We start from the raw sequence: 22,382 nt of genomic DNA, 5'->3' as shown, positions 1-22,382 counted from the left end.
CAGTGAAAATCCTTTTTTTTTTCAAAGTTGCGCGTGTGTAAATTCCTCCGGTCTTTACGCATAGAAAAACCACACGTAAGTACTTAGTTTTTCAGGTAAGTGGGCTTTTAGTACATTTGAGAATTTTTTTTTCTACAGGTTTTTTATTTGTAAGGAATTTACAGTAAGGTAAGTTTAGTTTTAGCCCCGATTTAAAATTTTTTTTTTTTTCAAATTTTAAAATTATTGTTTAAAATAGTTTTGCAGAGTTCTTTATTGTTCATTTAAGTAGTGCAGTGTTTTTTAACATTTTCTTTCTGGTTTAAGTAGTGTTTTAGGGCTAGGGGTTTTCATGAGTTTGACAGCTCTTTCTGTCAAACGCATGAATGAGTTTCCCCTCCCCTGATTGGCTGCACAGTGCTCACTTGATCCCAGCTAGCACATCGCACTAACTACGCCGCTGGATCAGGTAAGCACATCGCGCCGACATCTGAACCGGGCCAGTGACAGGAAATGCAAGCAGGCCCGAACTACAAATGTCGGTGCGCAGGGTGAGTGCAGATTGGGGGCTTGCACGCGCGGCAAGCACCCGATCCTAATTTCAGAGCCAATATATCCTTAGGCAATGATCTGCAATCGCAGTGCCTCGCCCACGTGATTACACAACACTTTGCTCCCACCGCTGGTGGGCCTGTTCTACTGGTGGAAAAGGACACAGCCTGGGATGGTGATGGAGGTCTAGGCAATGTTGACTGATAGCTATGATTCTGTGAGTATGACTATGCGAAAATTCAACTTTTCCAGAGCCTTTCATGGAATATTGACGAGCTTACACGGTATTTATCTCGGCGGTTCATATTTTAAATAGTTTCCATTGATTTCATGGTATCAACGCTTTGCTACTTTAAATTATTCTTCCCCTTCTGTGAAACACCATGACATGTTTGTCTGGGTAGATCAGTCTTTAGAAACATGTTGTTCTTGTTCAAGTTCTAGTTTCAGCCAATAGAGAAAGTAACTGGGAATTTAATTCCAGGTCTGAAGCGGGGGCAGTGCAACCTTGGCATTCCTGGGAATTAAATTCTATACTTAGGCGGGAGCAGTGCATACTAGGCAGCACTGGGAATGGGAATTCTGGATATGAGACGGGAGCAGGATAATCTAAGCAGACCTGGGAATTATATTCCTACACTGAAACGGGAGCAGTGTAAACTAAGCAGTCCTGCGAATTAAATTCCTGGATTGAGCTGGGAGCACTGTCATGTCAGCGAGTTTCATCGCTGAGCTCATCTCTCAGGTACTGCTGTCTCAGACCATTTATTTATTGTTAATTTTTAATCTTGATGGCCTGGTATGGAATAAATCAGAGAACAACGGCGAGGAAGTCGATTATTTTAGCGGTATAAGGATGTGAATTTGGAGAGAGTATGAATTAGGAGCAGAGGGGGGTGGAGGAGAGAGTGAGAGGTGCGGCTGGAGATAAAGGTAGGGCAGAGAACCCGGAGCCGGGAGCGATCGCTAGGAGGGAAGTCAGTGAAGTCAGCACCAGGGAACTCCCTGCAAAGAAAAGAAATGGTGAGTTCATGGTGATTTTTTTTTAAAGTCTTGCGTCTAATGCTGTTAAATTATTTTACAGTCTGTTAAATAGAGACATGGCAGAGCACCTCAGTCCCGTGGAATGCACATCTTGTGCCATGTGGGAACGGCACGAAACTTCCCACGGGTTCCGAAGCTTCAGCAGCAGCTGGCGTCACTGCGGTGCATCCGTGAGACTGAGAGCTACGTGGATAGCACGCTTCAGGTGGTGATCACCATAAGTGTGTGCAGGCGGAGAGGTAATGGGTGACCATCAGACAGACAATGAGGACCAGGCAGGTAGTGCAGGAGTCCCCTGAGTGCATCTTACTCTCTAACCAGTATTCGATGGTTCCTCTGGGGAGTAAAGCCAGAGCCGAGTCCACGGCACCACGGGTGACTCAACTGTAGGTGGGGCAGGAAGTAGATTGGGAAAGCAATAGTGATAGAAGATTCGATAGTTAGGGAAACAGACAAGCTTTCCTCCAGTCACAGACGTGACTCCAGGCTGATATGTTGCCTCACTGGTGCCACGGTCAAGAATGTCACTGAGTGGCTGCAGGACATTCTGAGGGGGAGGGTGAACAGACTGAGGTCGTGGTCAATATCAGTATCATCAACATAACTAGAAAGAGGGAAGTGATCCTGCAGGCAGATTATAGCGAGCTAGGAAAGAGATTAAAAATTAGCATATCGAAGCTAGTAATCTGCGGATAACTCCTGGTGCCACAAGCTAGTAAAAATAAAATAAGGACGATATAGTAGATGAATGCGTGGCTGGAGAGATGGTGCAGGAGGGAGGGCTTTAGATTCCTGTGACTTTGGGACCGGTTCTGGGGCAGGTGGGACCTTTAAAGGCCAGACGTTTTGCACGTCAACAGAGCTGGGACCAATATCCTCGTGGGGGCTGGGCTGTGGTTGCTAGTATTGTTCGGGAGGGTTTAAACTAATCTGCCAGTGCGCTGGGCACTTGGAGGTGGCATTAGAAAGGAGAAACAAGGTGCACAAAATATTGGGAGAGACAGATAGCAGTTGATTAAGGAACAGTACTGTATTAGGTGGGGTCAGCCTAAGAGAGTGTCCAAGAAGTTCTAAGATAGAAACAGAAAGTGCTGGAAACACTCAGCAGGTCAGGCCACATCCTTGGAGAGAGAAACAGAGTTCGTGTTTCAGGACTGTGACCCTTTGTCAGGACTGGAAAAAGTTAGCGATGTAACAGATTGTAAGCAGGTGTAGGGGCAGGGAAATGGGGGAGGGGGAAATAACAAAAGGGACGGTCTGTGATAGGGTGGGAGGCAGGAGTGGTTAAATGTTACAAATGGGGATGGCAGAACCATCACCAGCTGCCGCCTGAGCTGCAGTCAGAGTGGGAGTGGAGCGGAGAATTAAAGCGACAAGCGCTCCACTCCCACTCTGACCTCTCTGTCCTCGGCCTCTTACATCATAAGCTCGAGGATCAGCACCTCATCTTTCGATTAGGCAATTTACAGTTTTCTGGACACAACATTGTGTTCAACAATTTCAGCCCATATCCTCGGCCCCTATTTTTCAGGTGGCAGTTGCTGATGATTCTGCCATCCCCATTTGCAACGCTTAACCACTCCTGCCTCCCACCCTAAACAGACCGTCCCCTTTGGTCATTCTTCCCCTACACCTGCTTAAAACCTATTACATCTCTAAATTTTTCCAGCTTGGCGAAGGGTCCCATGCCTGAAACGTTCACTCTGTTTTTCTCTCCACAGATGCTTCCTGACCTGCTGAGTGTTTCCAGCATTTTCTGTTGTAATTTCAGATTTCCAGCAACCGCAGTATTTTGCTATTGTAAGGCCTAAGATTAAAGAAAAAGAAAGACTTTCATTTACATAGCGCCTTCCACGACCACGAGCCGTTTCGAAGTGTTTTACAGCCAATGAATACTTTTGGTTTGTAGTCACTATTGTAATGTGAGAACCGTGGCAGCCAATTTGAGCACAGCATTCTCCCACAAACAGCAATGTGATAATGATCAGCTAAATTGTTTCTGTTATGTTGATTGAGGGATAACTGATGTCCCGGACACCGGGAATAACGCCACTACGCTTCTTCGAACTAGTGCCATGGGATCTTTTACATCCACCTGGTTTAACATAAGAACATAAGAAATAGGAGCAGGAGTAGGCCATTCAATCCCTCGAGCCTGCTCCGCCATTCAATAAGATTATTGGCTGATCTGATCCTAACCGCCAATCTACGATCACAGAACCATCTCCTGAATCTAACAGAATTAGACACACGAAATAGGAGCAGGATCAGGCTACACGGCACCTGGGCCCGCTCCGCTACTGACAGGTCCATGTCCGATCCGAACCTAGACTCATGTCCAAATTCCTGCCTGCTCCCAGTAACCCTTAATTCCCTTTACTTCTAGGAAACTGTCTATTTCTGTTTTAAATTTATGTAATGATGTAGCTTCTACAGCTTTTTGGGGCAGCATATTCCATGGACCTACCACCCTCTGAGTGAAGTATTTCCTACTGATCTCAGTTTTGAAAGAGCAGCCCCTTATTCTAAGACTATGCCCCCTAGTTCTAGTTTCACCCATCATCGGAAACATCCTCCCCGCATCCAACCGATCCAACCCCTTCACAATCTTATATGTTTCAATAAGATCGCCTCTCATTCTTCTGAACTCCAATGAGTAGAGTCCCAATCTACTCAACCTCTCCTTATATGTCCATCCCCTCATCCCCGGGATTAACCGAGTGAACCTTCTTTGTACTGACTCGAGAGCAAGTACGTCTTTTTTAAATTTTGACACCAAAACTGTATGCAGTATTCCAGGTGCGGTCTCACCAATACCTTGTACAACTGAAGCAATACCTCCCTATTTTAATATTCTATCCCCCTAGCAATGAAAGCCAACATTCCATTGGCCTTCTTAATCACTTGCTGCACCTGCATACTAACCTTTTGAGTTTCGTGCACCAGGACCCCCAGATCCCTTTGTACTTCAGTATTTTCCAGTTTCTTGCCATTAAGATAACAACTTGCTCTACGATTTTTCCTGCCAAAGTTCATAACCTCACACTTTCGAGTATTGTATTCCATCTGCCAAATCTCTGCCCACTTACTTAGCCTGTCTATGTCCCCTTGTTGTTTTTTTATGTCCTCCTCACTCACTACTTTCCCTCACATCTTAGTATCATCTGCAAACTTTGATATGTTACACTCGGTCCCCTCCTCCAAATCGTTAATATAGATTGTAAAGAGTTGGGGACCCAGCACTGACCCCTGCAGAATAGCACTAGTTACTGATTGCCAGTCTGAGAATGAACCATTTATTCCAACTCTCTGCCTTCTGTTAGATAGCCAATCCTCTATCCATGCCAGAATATTATCCCCAATCCCGTGATTTTTTATCATAAGCAATAATATTTTGTGTGGCACCTTGTCAAATGCCTTTTGGAAGTCTAAATGCACTACATCCACCGGTTCCCCTTTATCCACCCTATATGTTACTTCCTCAAAGATCTCCAGCAAATTTGTCAAACATGACTTCCCCTTCATAAAATCATGCTGACTTTGTCCTATTAAATTATGATTATCCAAATGTCCTGTTACTGTCTCATTATTAATGGACTCCAAAATTTTACCTACCACAGATGTTAGGCTAACCAGTCTATAATTTCCAGCCTTTTGTCTACTGCCCTTTTTAAATAAGGGTGTTACATTAGCAGTTTTCCAGTCTGCCGGTACCTTTGCTGAGTCCAGGGATTTTTGGAAAATTCTTAACAATGCATCCACATTCCCTACCGCCACTTCCCTCAAGACCCTAGGATGTAAGCCATCAGGTCCAGGTGATTTATCCGACTTGAGTCCCATTATTTTACCGAGTACCACTTCCTTAGTGATTTTGATCATGTTTAGCTCCTCCCCCCGTATAGCCCCCTGTTTGTCCAGTGTTGGGATATTCTTAGTGTCCTCTACTGTAAAGACTGATACAAAATATTCGTTCAGTGTTTTTGCCATCTCCATATTTCCCACCATTAATTTCCCGGTCTCATCCTCTAAGGGACCAACATTTACTTTAGCCAACCTTTTTCCTTTTATATAACTATAAAAACTCTTACTATCTGTTTTAATATTTTTTGCTAATTTACTTTCATAATCTATCTTCCCTTTCGTATTCAATCTTTTTGTTATTTCTTGCTGTCTTTTAAAGTTTTCCCAATCCTCCATCCTCCCACTAGATTTGGCTACCTTACATGCCCTTGTTTTTAGTTGAATACTATCCTTAATTTCTTTACTTTGCCACGGATGGCTGTCTTTTCTTTTACACCGTTTTCTTCTCAGTGGAATATTTATTTTTTGGAAGTTGTAAAATAACTCCTTAAATGTGCACCACTGATCATGTATCGTCTTACCCTTTAATCTATTTCCCAAAACACTCTACTCAATTCCGCTCTCATACCTTCATAGTCTCCTTTATTCAAGCTTAGCACGCTTGTTTGAGATCCAATATTCTCACCCTCTAATTGAATATGGAATTCAACCATGTTATGGTCACCCATTCAAAGGAGATCCTTTACTAGGACATTATTAATTAATCCTGTCTCGTTACACAGGACCAGATCAAATTTTGCTTGCCCCCTGGTCGGTTCAGTTACATACTGCTCAAGAAACCCATCCCTAATACACTCAATTAACTCGTCCTCAAGGCAGCCCTGCCCAATTTGATTTGTCCAATTAATATGATAGTTAAAATCCCCCATAATTACAGATATTCCCTTATTTCAAGCCTCAACTATTTCCTGATTGATACTCCGTCCAACAGAGTTGCAACTGTTCGGAGGCCTATAGACTACGCCCAATAGTGTTTTTTTCCCCTTATTATTCCTTACCTCCACCAAAACTGTTTTGTTATCCTGATCTTTTGACCAAATATCATTTCTCTGTATTACAGTGATTCCTTCCTTTATTAACATAGCCACCCCACCGCCCCTTCCTTCCTGCCTGTCCTTCCTGATCGTTAAATAACCTGGTATGTTTAATTCCCAGGCATTGTCACCCTGCAGCCATGTTTCTGTAATGGCCACAAGATCAAACCCATATGTAACTATTTGTGCCATTAACTCGTCTATTTTGTTATAAATGCTACGTACATTCAGATGGAGAACTTTCAAATATGTTTTGTGACACTTAGTTCCTGCTTTTGCCCTTTTTATTACTTTATCTTTTACTCCATACCTTCTGCCACTTCCTGACACGCTCTGGTTTTTAATTACCACACTGCTACCTAAGTCTATGACCTTCTCTGTTGTCACTTTTATTATTTGCTCTCTAGGAACCTCCCACCCACTAGTTAGTTTAAAGCCCTCTCTACAGCCCTAGTTATGTGAGCCGCCAGGACTCTAGTCCCAGCACTGGCCAAGTGAAGCCTGTCCCAATGGAACAGCTCCCTCCTGCCCTAGTACTAGTGCCAGTGTCCCAGGAAGCAAAACCCATTTCTCCCACACCAGACTTTGAGCCACGCATTTAACTCTCTAATTTTATTTGTCCTAGCCAAATTCGCTCGTGGCTCAGGTAATAATCCGGAGATTATTACCCTTGAGGTTCTGTTTTTTAATTTGACCCCTAGCTGCTCATACTCCTTTAACAAAACCGGCTTCCTAGTCCTATCTACGTCGTTTGTACCAACATGGACCACGACAACTGGATCCACCCCCTCCCACTGCACGTTTCTTTCCAGCCCAGAGGAGATGTCCTTAACCCTGGCACTGGGTAGGCAACACAGCCTTCGGGACTCTCGCTCTCGGCTGCAGAGAACTCTATCTATCCCCCTAATACTACTATCCCCTACCACTACACCATTTCTATTTACTCCCCCCCTCTTGAATGGACCCCGTTCCACGGTGCTGTGGCCAGGTTGCTCATCCTCCCTGCAGTCCCTGCTCCAGTCTCCAAAGGGAGTAAGAACCTCAAACCTGTTGAACAAGAGCAAGGGCTGTGGCTCCTCCAGCTCTACCTCCTGGATCCCTGTACCTGCCTCACTCATAGTCACACCATCCTGTCCCTCACCATTGGATACATCTGAATTAATTAACCTCATAGGTGTGACCACCTCCTGATACACAGAGTCCAGGTACTTCTCCCCCTCCCTGATGTGTCGCAGTGTCTGAAGCTCAGACTCCAGCTCATCAACTCGGAGCTGGAGTTCCTGTAGCAGCAGACACTTCTCACAGACGTGATCACCGTGAGCCTCAATGGGGTTCACCGGCTCCCACATCTCACAACAGTGACACATCACCTGCTCCATTCAATGTAATTAATTAAATGCTTTATTGTTAGTTACGGACACCCTCTGCCCGATTTTAGATGCTAGTATCCCCTTTAATTAATTTGATTTAAATCAAATCAATCCCTCTAGTTACACCAGTTAAATGGTTTACCAACAGGCACTCTTCACCAGAAAGGTCTTATTAACTACAACCCACAGAGGTAAAGTTTGAAAAGAGTGACCTAACATCCCACTTACCCAAACTCACAGCGCTCTTTGATGACACGCACTCAGTGCTTGCTCGCACTAGGACTGGTCTTTTTATACTGTTTGTTTGTTTACAGCCAAATGAGTCATCCCTGCTGATTGGTTAGAAAACTGGTTTCCACTGCCTGCTGTGCCAATTTACTCCTACTGCAGTGTAACCTTGTTTTACTCTTCTTAAACCAACAGAATCCCCAATATTTAACTTTTCCCCTTTACTTAAACTGCATAAGTAACCTTATCAAGAATGATTTAAAGAGAAATAACAATTAAAGAACCCTCACACTTACCCAAACTCACAGCACCCTTTGATGACCCGCACTCAGTGCTTGCTCCCATCCCTTCCAAAAGACGGCACCTCCAACCATGCAGACTGGAGTGTCAGCCTCGATTTATGGGCTCAAGTCCTTGCTGTGCGACTTGGAACCCACAAACTTCTGACTGAGAGGTGAGTGTGTTACCTACTGAGCCACAGCAGACACTGTTAAATAGGTTTACAGTGCATGTGTGTAATTCGCGTGGTAAATAAGGTTGTTGAGCTGCAGGCGCAATTCACCACATAGAAAATTATGCCGTGGTGATATCAGAGACCTGGCTCAAAAAGGACAGGATTGGGTACTAAATATTCCTGGATAAAAGATTTTCGGGAAAGAGGGGAAGGAAAGAAAGGAGGTGGAGCAGCAGTATTGATTAAGGAAAATATTAATGTTGGAGAGAGAGGATGTCTTAGAGGGGTCAAGGACAGAATCTATTTGGTTAGATTTAAGGAGCAATAGAGGTACCAATTCATTGATGGGTGTATTCTATAGACCACCAACTAGTGGGAAGGATATAGAGGAGCACAACTGCAGGGAAATTAGAGAGGTTGAAGAAATATAGTAATAATGGAGGACTTCAGTTATCCTAATATAGTCTAGGATAGTAATATTATGAAGGGCAGAGAGGGGGAAGTATTTCTGAAGTGAGTTCAAGAGAACTCTCTTGATTGGTGCATTTCCAACCCAAAGAGGAAGGAGGCATTGCTGGGTCTGGTTCTGGGGAATGAAACATAGAAACATAGAAGATAGGAGCAGGAGTAGGCCTATCTTTCCTGAATATTGAATACCCCTGGATGTTGAGTTCCCAGTCTTGGCCACCCTTGAGCCACGTTTCCGTAATCCCAACCAAATCATATTCGTTTACCTCTATTTGCGCAGCCAATTCGTCCACCTTATTACAAATGCTCCTTGCATTAAGACACAAAGCCTTCAGTCTTGTTGTTTTAACGCTCTTAGACCTATTAGAATTATTATTTACTGCGGTCACGTTTGATTTAAACCGTTGATTTCTCTGACTGCCACTTTTGTTTTTCTCCTTCCTATCTTTTGCTTTTATCCCTGTTTCCCTTTCCTCTGTCTCCCTGCTCAGGTTCCCAACCCCCTGCCATTTTAGTTTAAACCCCCCTGAACAGTGCGAGCAAATGTCACCGCAAGGATAATTGTCCCGCTCTTGTTCTGGTGTAACCGGTCCGACGTGTACATGTCCCACCTTCCCCAGAAGCAGGCCCAGTGATCCAGAAAACTAAAGCCCTCGCTCCTGCACCAACTCATTAGCCATGCATTCATCTGCTCTATCCGCCTATTCCTATACTCACTGGTGGAGCAAGTCCCAGTAAGGGAACATTTAGGGAACGGTGATCATAGGATCTATGGTAATCTGGGATGTAATGTTTAAGTTTCCACCAGATGGAGCCAAATATTAAGGGTTCACATTCACCAGTTTTTACGGTAATGGGTCATGTGTTGAATGTCCTGGTACACCAGTTATTAAGGTAAGGTGGCATTGCATTATGGGTATGACTCAGAGGTTCATCCTCAATTTGCCATCATGCATTGTCTGCTTTGCTTGCAGCCTTTAAGAGATGTTTCTCTGCTACACCGTGTAAATAAACAGTTGGGTTTTGTTCCTAATATCTCGCTTCTCTCAGTTTCTGACCTTACCACTCGGATATCACAGTATCATAAGGTTTAGATTAGCTATGGAAAAGGAAAAGGAGCAAACTAGAGTAAAAATGCTTATTTGGGGGTGGGCCAATTTCAGTGGGTTTAGAACGGAGCTGGGCCAGGTAAATTGGAATCAAAGATTGGCAGACAAAACTGTCTTCGAACAATGGGCCGCCTTTAAAGAAGAGATGATTTGGGTACATTCGAGGTACATTTCCACAAGGGTGTTAGGCAGTGCAAACAAAGCCATAGCTCCCTGGATGATGAAAGAGATAGAGTAAGAGGAAGCAGGAAAAAGGGGACGTATAACAGATGTCAAGTTGAAAATACAAGTGAGAACCAGGCTGAATATACAAACTTCAGAGAGGAAGTGAAAAATGAAATAAGAGGGACAAAGAGTGCCTATGAGAATAGACCGGCAGCTACCAATAAATGGAATCCAAACGTCTTCTGTAGGCATTTAACGGGTATTAAGAGGAGAGAAGCTGATTAAGGGTCAAAAAGGAGACCTATGAATAGAAGCAGAGGGCATGGCTGAGATAATACATTAATACTTGGTATCTATCTTTACCAAGGAAGAAGCTGCTGCCAAATTCATAGGGAAAGAGGAGGTGGTCGAGAGACTGCATGAGCTAAAAATTTATAAGGACGAGGTCCTAGAAAATCTGGCTGTGCCTAAAGTAGATAAGTCACCAGGAGCAGATGGGAGTCATCCTCCGATACTGAGGGGGGAAGGGTGAAAATTGCCATAATCTTCCAATCCTTCTTAGATACGGTGTGGAGCCAGAGGACTGGAGAATTGCAAATGTTGCACGCTTATTCAAAACGGGTGTAAGGATAAACCCAGCAACTAAAAGCCAACCAGTTTAACCTTGGTGGTTGGAAAGCATTTAGAAACTATACTCTGGGACAAAATTAACAGGGACTTGGACAAGTTTGTGTTAATTAAGGAAAGCCAGCATTGATTGTGTTTTTGATGATTAAACAGAGAGGGTTGATGCGTGCAATGCGATTGATGTGGTGTACATGGACTTCAAAAAGACGTGGATAAATTGCCACATAATTGACTTGCCAGCAAAGTGGAAGCCCATGGAATAAAAGGGAAAGTGGCAGCATGGATACGAAATTGGCGAGGTGACAGGAAACAGAGAGTACTGCTGAACCATTGTTTTCCGGACTGGAGGAAGGTACACGGTGGTGTTCCCCAGGGGCCGCTACTAGGGCCAATGCTTTTCTTGATGAATGTTAATGACTTGGACTTGGGTGTACAGGGCACAATTTCGAAATTGGCAGATGATACAAAACTCGGAAGTATAGTGAACAGTGACGAGGATAGTGATAGGCTTGAAGAGGACATAGACATTGTGTTGGAATGGGTGGACACGTGGCAAATGAAATTTAATGCAGGAAAGTATGAAATTATACAATTTGGTAGAAAGAATGATCAGAGACAATATAAACTGCAGGGTACAATTCTAAAAGGGGTGCATGAACAGAGAGACTTGGGGATATATGTGCACAAATGGTTGAAGGTTGCAGGGCAGGTTGAGAAAGCGGTTAAAGAACTATACAGCTTCCTGGGCTTCATAAATAGAGGCATAGAGTACAGAAACAAGGAAGTTATGATGAACCTTTGTGAAACGCTGGTTCGGCCTCAACTGGAGTATTGTGTCCAATTCTGCGCACCGCAATTTAGGAAGGATTTTAATGCCTTTGAGCGGGTGCAGTAAGGATTGACAAGAATGATTCCAGAGATTATGGACTTCAGTTACGTGGCTAGACTGGAGAAGCTGGGGTTGTTATCCCTAGAGCAGAGGAGGTTGAGAGGAGATGTGATAGAGGTGTTCAAAATCATGAGGGGTCTGGACAGAGTAGAGAGAGATAAACTGTTCCCATTGGTGGAAATATCGTGAATCAGAGGACGCAGATTTAAGGTAGTTTGCAAAATAACCGAAGGGGACATAAGAAAAAACTTTTATACGCAGCGAGTGGTTAGTATCTGGAATGCACTTCCTTAAAAGGTGGAGGAGGCAGATTCCATCGTGACTTTCAAAAGGGAATTGGATATGTACCTAAAGGAAAATATTGCAGGGCAACGGGGAAAGTGCATGGTAGTGGGACTTGCTGAAGTTGTCCTGCAGAGAGCTGGCACGGGCTCAAAGAGCCGAATGGCCTCCCTCTGCGTTATAACCATTCTATGATTCTATCTTTTAAGAAAGAAAGACTTGCATTTATGTAGCAACTTTGACGACCACCGGACGTCTGAAAACGCTCTACAGCCAAGGAAGTACTTTTGGAAGTGTAGTCTGCTGTAATGTGGGAAACGTGGCAGCTAATATGCGCACAGGAAGCTCCCACAAACAGCAATGTGATAATGACCAGATAATCTGTTTCTGTTATGTTGATTAAGGGATTAATATCGGCCAGTCCACCGGGGATAACTCCCCTGCTCCTCTTAAAAATATCGGCATGGGATTTTTTACGTCCACCTCAAAGCACAGGCGGGGCCGCGGTTTAATGTCTAATATGAAAGACGGCACTTCCAACAGTGTGACACTCCCTGAGCACTGCCATGGAGTGCCAGCCTAGATTTATGTGTTACAAGTCACTGGAGTGGGAGTTGAACCCACAACCTTGTGAGTCAGAGACGAGTGTGCAACCCAGTGATCCACAGCTAACACATTATTCCTTTCTTTCCTTTTCACTTTCTCATCTTTTGTCCTCAGCTTTAGATCATTACAGGTAGAGCAACTCCCTTCTCTCTATTCTCTCCTCGGTATTTTTGGACTCATCAGGAATCAAGGGATATGAGGATCGGGGAGTGGGTGGGGAGGAATGTGGATTTGAGGTCGAAGATCAGCCATGATTTTAGTCAATGAAGGGCTCGAAGTGCCGTATGGCCTACTCCTGTTCCTAATTCTTATATTCTTATGTGTATGGGTGGGTGAAATATTGCGCATTCGCTCACTTTTGATTTAAAACTGTGCACAATAAGGTGAGCTAGATTGTATTGCAAAAGTTTCTGCCCCGGCGAAGTGGCAGTTTGTTGGTCGAACAGGAAGGTGCTGTCCTCTCTCAGGATGACAGCATTCCTGCTCCAATCACTGACATAGACATCACCGCCCTAAGCCAGACCTGCAGGCAGTGAAATACCAGCTCAAGGAGCAAGGTGGTGGTTACACATTCTGCTGGAAAGGCAAAGCTGGAGAAGAATGGCCCCTCCATGGAGTTGTCTTCGACATAACAAATGAGCTAGATGAGCATCTCGGAGATTCCCCTTGTGGAATAAACGAATGCATAATGACTCTACTGCTCACGCTAGCCCAGAACCAGTGCGCTACAGTCATCAGTGCATACGCCCCAACAGTGGATGCCACAGACGAGACCAAAGACCAATTCATCTCCAGCCTCCAACAATCCCTGGCCCGAGTACCAATGGGGGCAAGCTGATTATACTTGGTGACTTAAACGCCAGAGCTGGAAAGGACACAGATATCTGGGGAGGTTGTGATCGGCAGAGAGGGGGTAGGGAAAGCCAACTCTAATCGTACCCTGCTCCTGACGAAATGATTAGAACATAGCCTTGTCATAACCAACACCTTGTTCCATCAGAGAGATAAGTACAAGGTTTCAAGGCAACACCCTCGCTCCAATCACTGGCATGTGGGGGATTACATCATCAGCCGAGCAAAGGACTGCAAGGATGTCCATATCACCCACGCCATGACAGAAGCTGGCGACTGCTGGACAGCCCAATGCCTAATCCATTATGTCATCGCTATCAGCGTAGCCCCGAAACAGCGGTGGCAACAGAAGAAATGTCGGATGAAAATCAACGTTGGAGCACTCAAAGACTCTGCTAAGAAAGCCACATTCAGCCTGTGCCTCACAACCAATCTGCCAACTCCCAGTAATTCAGAGACACAGATTGTCCACAGCATCTGCTCTGCACTCGAAGGCCTCCATAATCAGCACCTGTGACGAAACGCTCGGTCACTCAACCAGGAAACACCAAGACTGGCTCGACGAGAATGACCAGGAGATCTAGGAGATAATAAGCTGCAAGCACAAGGCATTCCTGATCTGGAAACAGCAAGAGAAATTGAGGGCAAGAAAGCAGCTCTACAGACGCCTGAAGGCCGAGGTCCAACAAAAAACTCATGAACTAATGAACAGATGGTGGGTGGAGAAATCATAGGAGATCCAGCAGCCAGCTGAAAACCGCGACGTGCGTGGATTCTTTAGAGCAGTCAGGACCACCTTCGGCCCAATCACCCAAGGTCCCAACCCATTTCGGGCCAAGAATGGAGAGGTACTCATCAAGGACAGAGAGGCAGTCAGTGTCCACTTGAAGAAACAATTCAAAGATCTCCTTAACCGATAATCTGTCTTTGACGCGAGTGTCCTCAACTCCATCACGCAAAATGCTACCCGCCACCACGTCATCACAACCCCAGCCCGGCACGAGGTTGGAAAGGCCGTCCGACAACTGAAGAACTAAAAGGCCTCAGGAGCAGATGGAATCCCCGCCGAGGTGATAAAACATGGTAAGGGTTCATTACTGTCCAAAGTACATGAAGTAATTTCTCTTATTTGGAAGGAGAAGAGCATGACAGGGGATCTCAGAGACGCCGTAATCATGACCATCTTCAAGAAAAGTGACAAGTCCGATTGCGGTAATTACAGAGGATTCCCCCTGCTGTCTGCCACAATCCTCCTCAATCGCCTTCTCCCAGTGGCTGAAGTGCTCCTCCCAGAATCGCAATGCATGTCCCGCCCACTGAGGGGCACACTGGACATGATCTTCACAGTGTGTCACCTACAAGAGAAATGCAGGGAACAGCACCAACCGCGGTACATGGCCTTCTTTGACCTCACAAAGGCCTTCAACACCGTCAACCATGAGGGATTATGGAGTGTCCTCCTCAAATTCGGCTGCCCTCAAAAGTTTGACACCATCCTCTGTCTTCTTCACAGTGACAAGCAAGCCATGGTCCTGACCAACGGATCCACCACAGATCCAATTCACGTATGGACCAGTGTCAAACAAGGCTGTGTCATCGTACCAGCGCTCTTCTCGATCCAACTGGCTGCAATGCTCCATCTCACCCTCAGTAAGCTCGCCGCTGGAGTGGAGCTAATTTACAGAACAAACAGGAAACTTTTATACCTACTCACCTCAAGTTCAGATCCAAGGTCGTTCCAACCTCTGTCATCATATTATAGTATGGAGACGGTGCTTGTATCGGCGCTTACTCAGCAGTCGAACTCCAAACCATCGTCAACACCTTCAACGAAATGTACGAGAGCAAGGGCATTACACTAAACATCCATAAGACAAAGGTCCTCTACTAACCTGCCTCCACGACACACTGCTGCTCCCCGATTATCAAAATCCATGACGAGGCCTTGGACAACGTGGACCACTTTCCATATCTCGGGAGTCAACTGTCAACAAGGGCAGACATCAATGACAAAGTCCAACACCGCCTTCAGTGTGCCAGTGCAGCCTTCGGTCGCCTCCGCAAGAGAGTTTTTGAAGACCAGCACCTCAATACCAGCATCAAGCTCATGGTCTACAGAGAAGTAGTGATACCCGCCCTCCTCTATGTTTCAGAGACACGGACCATGTACAGCAGGCAACTCTAAGCACTGGAGAGGTAACACCAACACTGTCTCTGTAAGATCGTGCAAATCCATTTGCAGGATAGGTGCACCAACGTCAGTGTTCTCGCTCAGGCCAACATCCCCAGTATCGAAACTTTGAGCACGCTCGATCAGCTCCGATGAATGGGCCACATCGTCTACAAGCCCGATACGAGACTCCCAAAAGATGCACTCTACTCGGAGCTCCAACGCAGCAAGAGAGCACCAGGAGGGCAGAGGAAACGCTTCAAGGATACCCTCAAAGCCTCCTGAAAAAGTACAACATCCCCATCGACACCTGAGAATCCCTGGCGCAAGACCTCACAAAGTGGAGGAGAAGCATCCGGGAAGGCACGGAACACCTCGAGTCTCTTCGCCGGGAGCAAGTGGAAGCTAAGTGCAAACAGCAGAAGGAGCGCACGTCAACCCAATCATCCCACTCACCCGCCCCTTCAACCAACGTCTGCCCCAACTGTAGGTCCCGCATTGGACTCATTAGTCACCTGAGAACTCAGATTTAGCGTGGAAGCAAATCATCCTTGCGTCCAAAGGACTTCCTAAGAAGAAGAAGACTGCCACTTGCCCTTTGCACTCTGCACGGCCTGTTACACAGCCAGCCCAGACTGCTGCCGCCCATGCAGAGTCGGTGCAGTCTGCAGCCGGGTCCACCAGGCCCAGCGCTGGTCGAGGGCATTCTCCAAGGCCATCTCCAATCTCTGAATGAGGGACGCAGCTGCCTTCCACCAGCCTTGCTACGGAGGGGCAGCAGCGTGGGAAGGGGTGAAGTGTGCATGGGCTGGAGTTCACCCCCGAAGACACAACAGCACAAGCTATAAATAAATCGAGGGATTGCTGTTGGGAAAGTTCGAGGTTGTTGTTCTTATATTTGTTTATTGTTTTATTGTTTATCTCCATGTTATGAGATCTAGTTTTTCTGGTTGATAGGTTTTGTTTCTAATTGTTTGTCTTGAATAAATGACACAGTATTTGTAACATAAATCATTTTTTAAATTATTACTTTACATCTTTCATGATTTGATTGTTTGCAGCTTTGCCCGGCAAAAGGGGGAGCACGATGCTTTCAATGATGGGCTTCTTCATCCCAGAAGCCACCTTCTCAGTAAGGGTTTAGAATCAGTGTCATATAAGCCATTCAGGCACGGCCCTTGCAGTGGTAACATTGTGCCCCTCCCTCCCACATTGGTGCTGCTGAATCTCCTCTTCATTCTCCTCCTCCTCCTCCTCTCCCTCTTTCTCCTCCTCCTCAGGTGGTGCACCAATCCCTGGTGGCAATGGCTGGGTCCTCATGATTGCAATGTTAAGAAGCCTGCAGCAGACAACAATGAAGAGTGAGACTCACTCGGGAGTATACTGCAGGTCTCCTCCTGAGTGGTCCAGATACCGGAACCATTGTTTCAAGACAACGATTGTGTTTTCAATGAAGTTCCTGGTGGTGCTATGGCTCTCATTGTATTGCAGCTTGACAGGGGTGTTGGGGTTCCAGAGCATTATCACCAGCCAGGTGCAGAGTGGATAACACTTGTCCCTGAATAACCATCCAGTATGTTCTAACGGTGTTTGGAAGAGGTCTGTGATTCTGGACTGACGCAGGATAAAGGTATCGTGGCTGCTGCCAGGATAGTGGGTATTGACGGTGAGTAGGAGCTGTCTGTGGTCATACACCAACTGGAAATTCAGAGAGTGGAAGCCCTTTTGGTTTCAGAAGGCGTCTGCATTCTCATGAGGTGCCCACAATGCCACATGCGTGCAGTGAATGGCGCTCTGAATTATGGGGAAGCCAACTATCCTCGCTAAGCCACGTGCGTGTTCGCGCTGTTTGTCCCGGGCCATGGGGAGAGTTGTACCTGCGTCTCCTCGTCTACAAAGCCTTTGTCAACTCCCGGATGCAACAATGAACAGCGAACAGTGAGATATTCAGAACCGCAGTCATAGAAAGTCAGAGCCACTGTCACCTTCACTGCCACCGACAGAGGCGTCCTGGTCTTGATCTGAGGCTGCAGATCTGGTTGCAGGTGGTGGCAGATCTCAGTGACCAGCTCCTTGCTGAAGCACAGCCATTGGAAACACTGCTCCTCAGACAACTGAATATAGTAGAAGTGCTCCCGGAATACCCTTGGAGCTTAAGGTCTCCTGTGCAGGGACCTATTATTCCTCCATTTCTTGCCACGTTTGCCACTCTCTCTCTGCGCCTCTGCTGCCTCCGATGGTGAAGCTGGAAGAAAACGACGCCCCGAGTTAGTGCAGCCCACATGGAAGCTTCTAAATATAGATAGAAGGAAGGTGAAATAAAAATTAACCTCCAAAATGGTGCTCAGGACCCAAAACTCCTTCGGTCATCGTCGAATCTCTCCAGACGTCTCTCTCCCGCTCAAACAGCGTGCACCAAAACTGTTGCCGACAAGATAAGGCAGGAAGCAGCTGCATTAAACTAGAACTCCCCCAGCCGCGTCCTGACTTGAAAACGTTCCCCTCTACCCGCCCTTCCAAGTGGCAGGCACTAAGGCAGGGGGCACTCAATATCCGGTCTGGGGCACTACCGGGTCGTTGGACGCTCAACTGACATCACGATCTGTGGGTGCAGGAGATCGTGGCGCAAAATGACTTCAATTTCGCGAGCAGCTTAAAATAGCTGCCCTCAAATCAGGAGCTCCCAGCGCCCCATTAGCACCCCCTGCAGGCACTAAGTGGAGGCGCTAACCAACCGACTTTTCCCCTGCATGTTTAACTATGTTTCTCTCTTTGTCATTCCCCATCCCATCCGCGCTGCTGTCAGCTATTGATTCTGAAGGTAATATCGTGTTAACAAGATTCACATGTTCTGTATTCAACTCCAGCAAATTTATTGTTGGTGACACTTTATTTAACGAATTTCAGTCTGTTACCTACACTGATCATTCGTGTCAGATCAGAAGAATGTTGTCTTGGTTTCGGCGACTTTTCACCTAATTGCGAATGTTCATCGACCTGAAATGTTAATTCTGTTTGTCTCTCTCCACAGATGCTGCCTGACCCGCTGAGTATTTCCACCATTTTCTGTTCTCATTTCAGATTTCCAGTATCCGCAGTATTTTGCTTTTGTTTTCACCTAATGCTCGGTATGATTACTTACAGAGTCACAGGAACAAATCCTGGCAGATCACATCCACATCTTTAAATGTCTGAAATATCCGCTAATCATTGAGTTCCAGTCAGTGAATCCTTTCCCACCCTCTCCAGTTCTGCATTAGTGGCACTGCTTCTGATGATTAATATAGGATTACAAGGATAATTTACATTATCACAAAATGATCACTCAGCCAGATTTCAATAGATTTATTTCCAATCTTTGTTTTGAATTTACAATTGGATCCCATGCCTCACTCTCACAATTCAATGGATCTTTCAGTGAGACACAGAGTGATTCCCTATTGCCTCCTGCTTTACTTCAGGATAAACAATCCCAGCTGATTATAAATGACGTACTGAGGATAAGAAAATTCTTTGAAATCTTCTCGTCTGATATTCTCTACACATGTTGGAATCAACAAGTGAAACATTACCAGGTTAATTCTCTTCCACTTGTGACCAGATACTTTACAAAGGCATTCTCTGGCACTTTGACTGTGGGATAAATCGTCTGATTTCGATGCTGACAAATGCATTTAGTGCGACATTACCTTGTCAATCATCACTATTTACTTTAATTCAGAGTTCATTATTAGCAATGTTACTTGGCAAGTCTGCCTATGAATGAGCTACAATTTGTCTATTTCAACAAAAATGTAGAAAACTCAATCTTCAAAACACATCTGATAGCCCAGTTATCTTTATAACTGCAGTGCACTTGTATTTATTATCTCAGCATTATCATATTCCATCCGTACATTTTATATACAATTGCTTGTAATTATTGCATGCCAAGCTTGCACTTTCTGTATTTGGCTGTTGCATTCCTTCTCAGTTCTAAATATAAAGGATATTCTAACCAGGAGCAGGAATCCAAGCGGGTTTTCCCCCTCCCTAACACGTGCACAGAAGCGAATTGCACCACTCCAAATGCTGACTGATCCCGGGACACGAAGGCTTCCTGAGATGTTCTGGTCCTTTGTGTCCCTGGTACCTCGGGCGGTGGGTTTTCTGTTGGGCTAAATATAGATCGGTCATTTAATCTCACCTTGATGAAACATCTGTTATGTTATGTTGTATTTATTCCCATTTCATTTATTGATTCCACAATGTATTCCTGCTTATTCTTACATTAAACACTGTATTCAGCTTCATAGGTTATAGAATTAGATTATACCGTTGAATGTCGCTCGTGAGTTGCAGATTTCTCACTGGAGCCCATCAAAATGTTGCTTTTGCTGCCAGCCTGATGTATAATGACCATGTTTATTTCCCTTCCTCACAGTGAACTTAATGACTATTGTGATCCTGCCTCGGGGAAAGTGTGGTCTCTCCAAATGTGTCACTCGCTACCTGGTGGCCATGGCAGCGGCAGATCTATTGGTCGTTATCCTCGACCTGATATTGAGGCACATTCCGATTGTTTATAGTGAACAGTTTTATTTCCTGTGGTCCATCCCCGTTTGTAATATCCACGCTGTCCTGCTGTTTGCAGCCACAGACTGTTCTGTTTGGTTCACCGTCACTTTCACCTTTGATCGATTTGTGGCCATTTGTTGCCAGAAGCTGAAAACTAAATATTGCACCGAGAAAATGGCGGCTGTTGTTCTGGGAACAGTGACTGTGCTGAGCGGTTTAAAGAACTTCACCTGGTATTTTATGTTCAGAGTTCTGTATAGGCTTGGGAACGTCCCCTGGTTTTGTGATGTCTCAAATAATGTTCAGAATTCACGGGTCTGGGGAACAATCGAGTTCCTTCATTATATTCTCACCCCGTGTGTCCCATTTGTGGTGATTCTGCTGCTCAACGCTGTCACCGTCAGACACATTGTAGTGTCCAGCAGAGCCCGCAGGAGACTCCGGGGTCCCAGCAGTGGGGAGAATCCCAGAGACCCAGAGATGGAGAGCCGCAGGAAATCCATCATTTTACTGCTTGTTATCTCAGGCAACTTCATCCTGTTATGGGCAGTGTTTATGGTGAATTCTATATGGAGGCGGATGTGGTTTTTGGGGTATCGGTCTGTATTTATACCTGCTTATGTACGGGAATTGGGATTCATGCTGCAGCTGCTGAGTTGCTGCAAAAACACTGGGATTTATGCTGTGACCCAGACTAAGTTCAGAGAGCAGTTGAAGAATGTGGGGAAATATCCCTTTACTCTGATTGTAAAATTCATTAAAGGATGAGTAGAAGCGGAGAGTTTGCAGCCAGAGTGTTGAGAGTTCCCTGGTCTTGATATTGCGGCACCCCACACAAAGATGGCGGCTCTTGGGCCACGCACAAAAATGGCGGCTCTGGTTTCCAGCAGAAAGATGGCGGGTCTTGGTCCCAGCACAAAAGTGGCAGTTCTGTGGATCCGTACAAAAATGGCAGCTCCACGGCCCTGCACAAAGGTGGAGGATCCGGGGCCACGCACAAAGATGGCAGCTCTGGGGACACGAATAAAGCTGGCACTTCTGGTGCCCAGCAAAATGATTACTGCTCTGGGGTCCAGCACAAAAATGGCAGCTCTGAGGGGCCTGCACAAACATGGCAGCTCTGGGGGCTCCGCACAAAGATGGAGGTTCCCGAGCACCGGTCAAAGATGGCGGCTCCTGCGCCTCGCACCAGGATGGTGGCTGTGGGGTTCCGCAGAAAGATGCCGGCTCTGGATACCCTCACAAAGATGGCAGCTCTGGGGCCCCGCACAATGATGGTGGCTTTGGGGCCCCGTACAATAATGGTGGCTCTGGCGCCCTGCAAAAATGGCGGCTCTGAGGCCCCGCACAATGATAGTGGCTCTGGGGCTCTGCACAATAATTGTCGCCTCTGGGGGCTCCGCACAAAGATGGTGGCTCTGGGGCCACGTTCAATGATGGTCGGCCTGGGGCCCCGCACAAACATTTTTGGCTCTGGGGGCACTGCACAAAGGTGGCGGTTCTTGGGCCCCGCATATATATGGCGCCTCTGCATCCCACTCAACGATGGCGGCTTCGGGGTCCCACACAAAGATGGTGCCTCTGGGGCTCTGAACAAAAATGGTGGCTCTGTGGGCACAAACAAAAATGATTGGTTCTGGGGCCCCGCATATGGCCCCGCATATATATGGCCCCATGCAAAGATGGCGGCTTCGGGGACCCGCAAAATGAAGGCGATTCTCGGGCCCTGCACAATGATTGTGCCTCCTGGCCCCACCACAAGGAAGGCCACTCCAGGGCCCCGCCCAATGATGCAGACAGATGCGACACCCACAAAGATGGCGGCGCCAGCGCACTGCTCAAAGGTGGCAGCTCTGATGCCTGTAAAAAGATGGTGCCTCTGCACCCCACACAAAGATGGCAGCACACGCGCCTTTCACAAAGATGGTAGCACTCGCGCCATGCACAAAAATGGCAGTTGTGGCATCCCGCAAAAAGATGGCGGTTCTGACGGCCCGCACAATAATTGCGGCTTTGGCGCCCTGCACAATCATGGCAACTCCGTGGCCACGCACAAAATATTGGTTCTGGGACTCCTCACAAATTTGCCGGCTCCTGGGCCATGCCCAAATTTGGCGGCTCCGGGGCCAGGCAGA

The 22,382-nt window shown here is 46.2% G+C and overlaps 1 protein-coding gene across 1 annotated transcript in view; it reads left to right on the top strand.

The window, feature by feature from the left end:
• LOC147091338 (putative G protein-coupled receptor 139) overlaps positions 1-21,186 on the top strand; it is a 35,185-nt gene extending 13,999 nt beyond the window's left edge. The window contains exon 2 of the mRNA XM_085976537.1: positions 20,114-21,186. Within this exon, the coding sequence (XP_085832663.1) occupies positions 20,114-21,015 (902 nt within the window). The 3' untranslated portion in view covers positions 21,016-21,186. The remainder of the gene's footprint in view (positions 1-20,113) is intronic.
• The last annotated feature ends 1,196 nt before the right edge of the window (positions 21,187-22,382 follow it).

This window comes from Somniosus microcephalus, unplaced genomic scaffold (genome assembly GCF_052327205.1).
Source record: "Somniosus microcephalus isolate GS21.2 unplaced genomic scaffold, FLI_Smic_1.0 unresolved_chr3, whole genome shotgun sequence".
NCBI lineage: Eukaryota > Metazoa > Chordata > Chondrichthyes > Squaliformes > Somniosidae > Somniosus > Somniosus microcephalus.
This window is presented reverse-complemented; position numbering and strand designations above follow the sequence as displayed.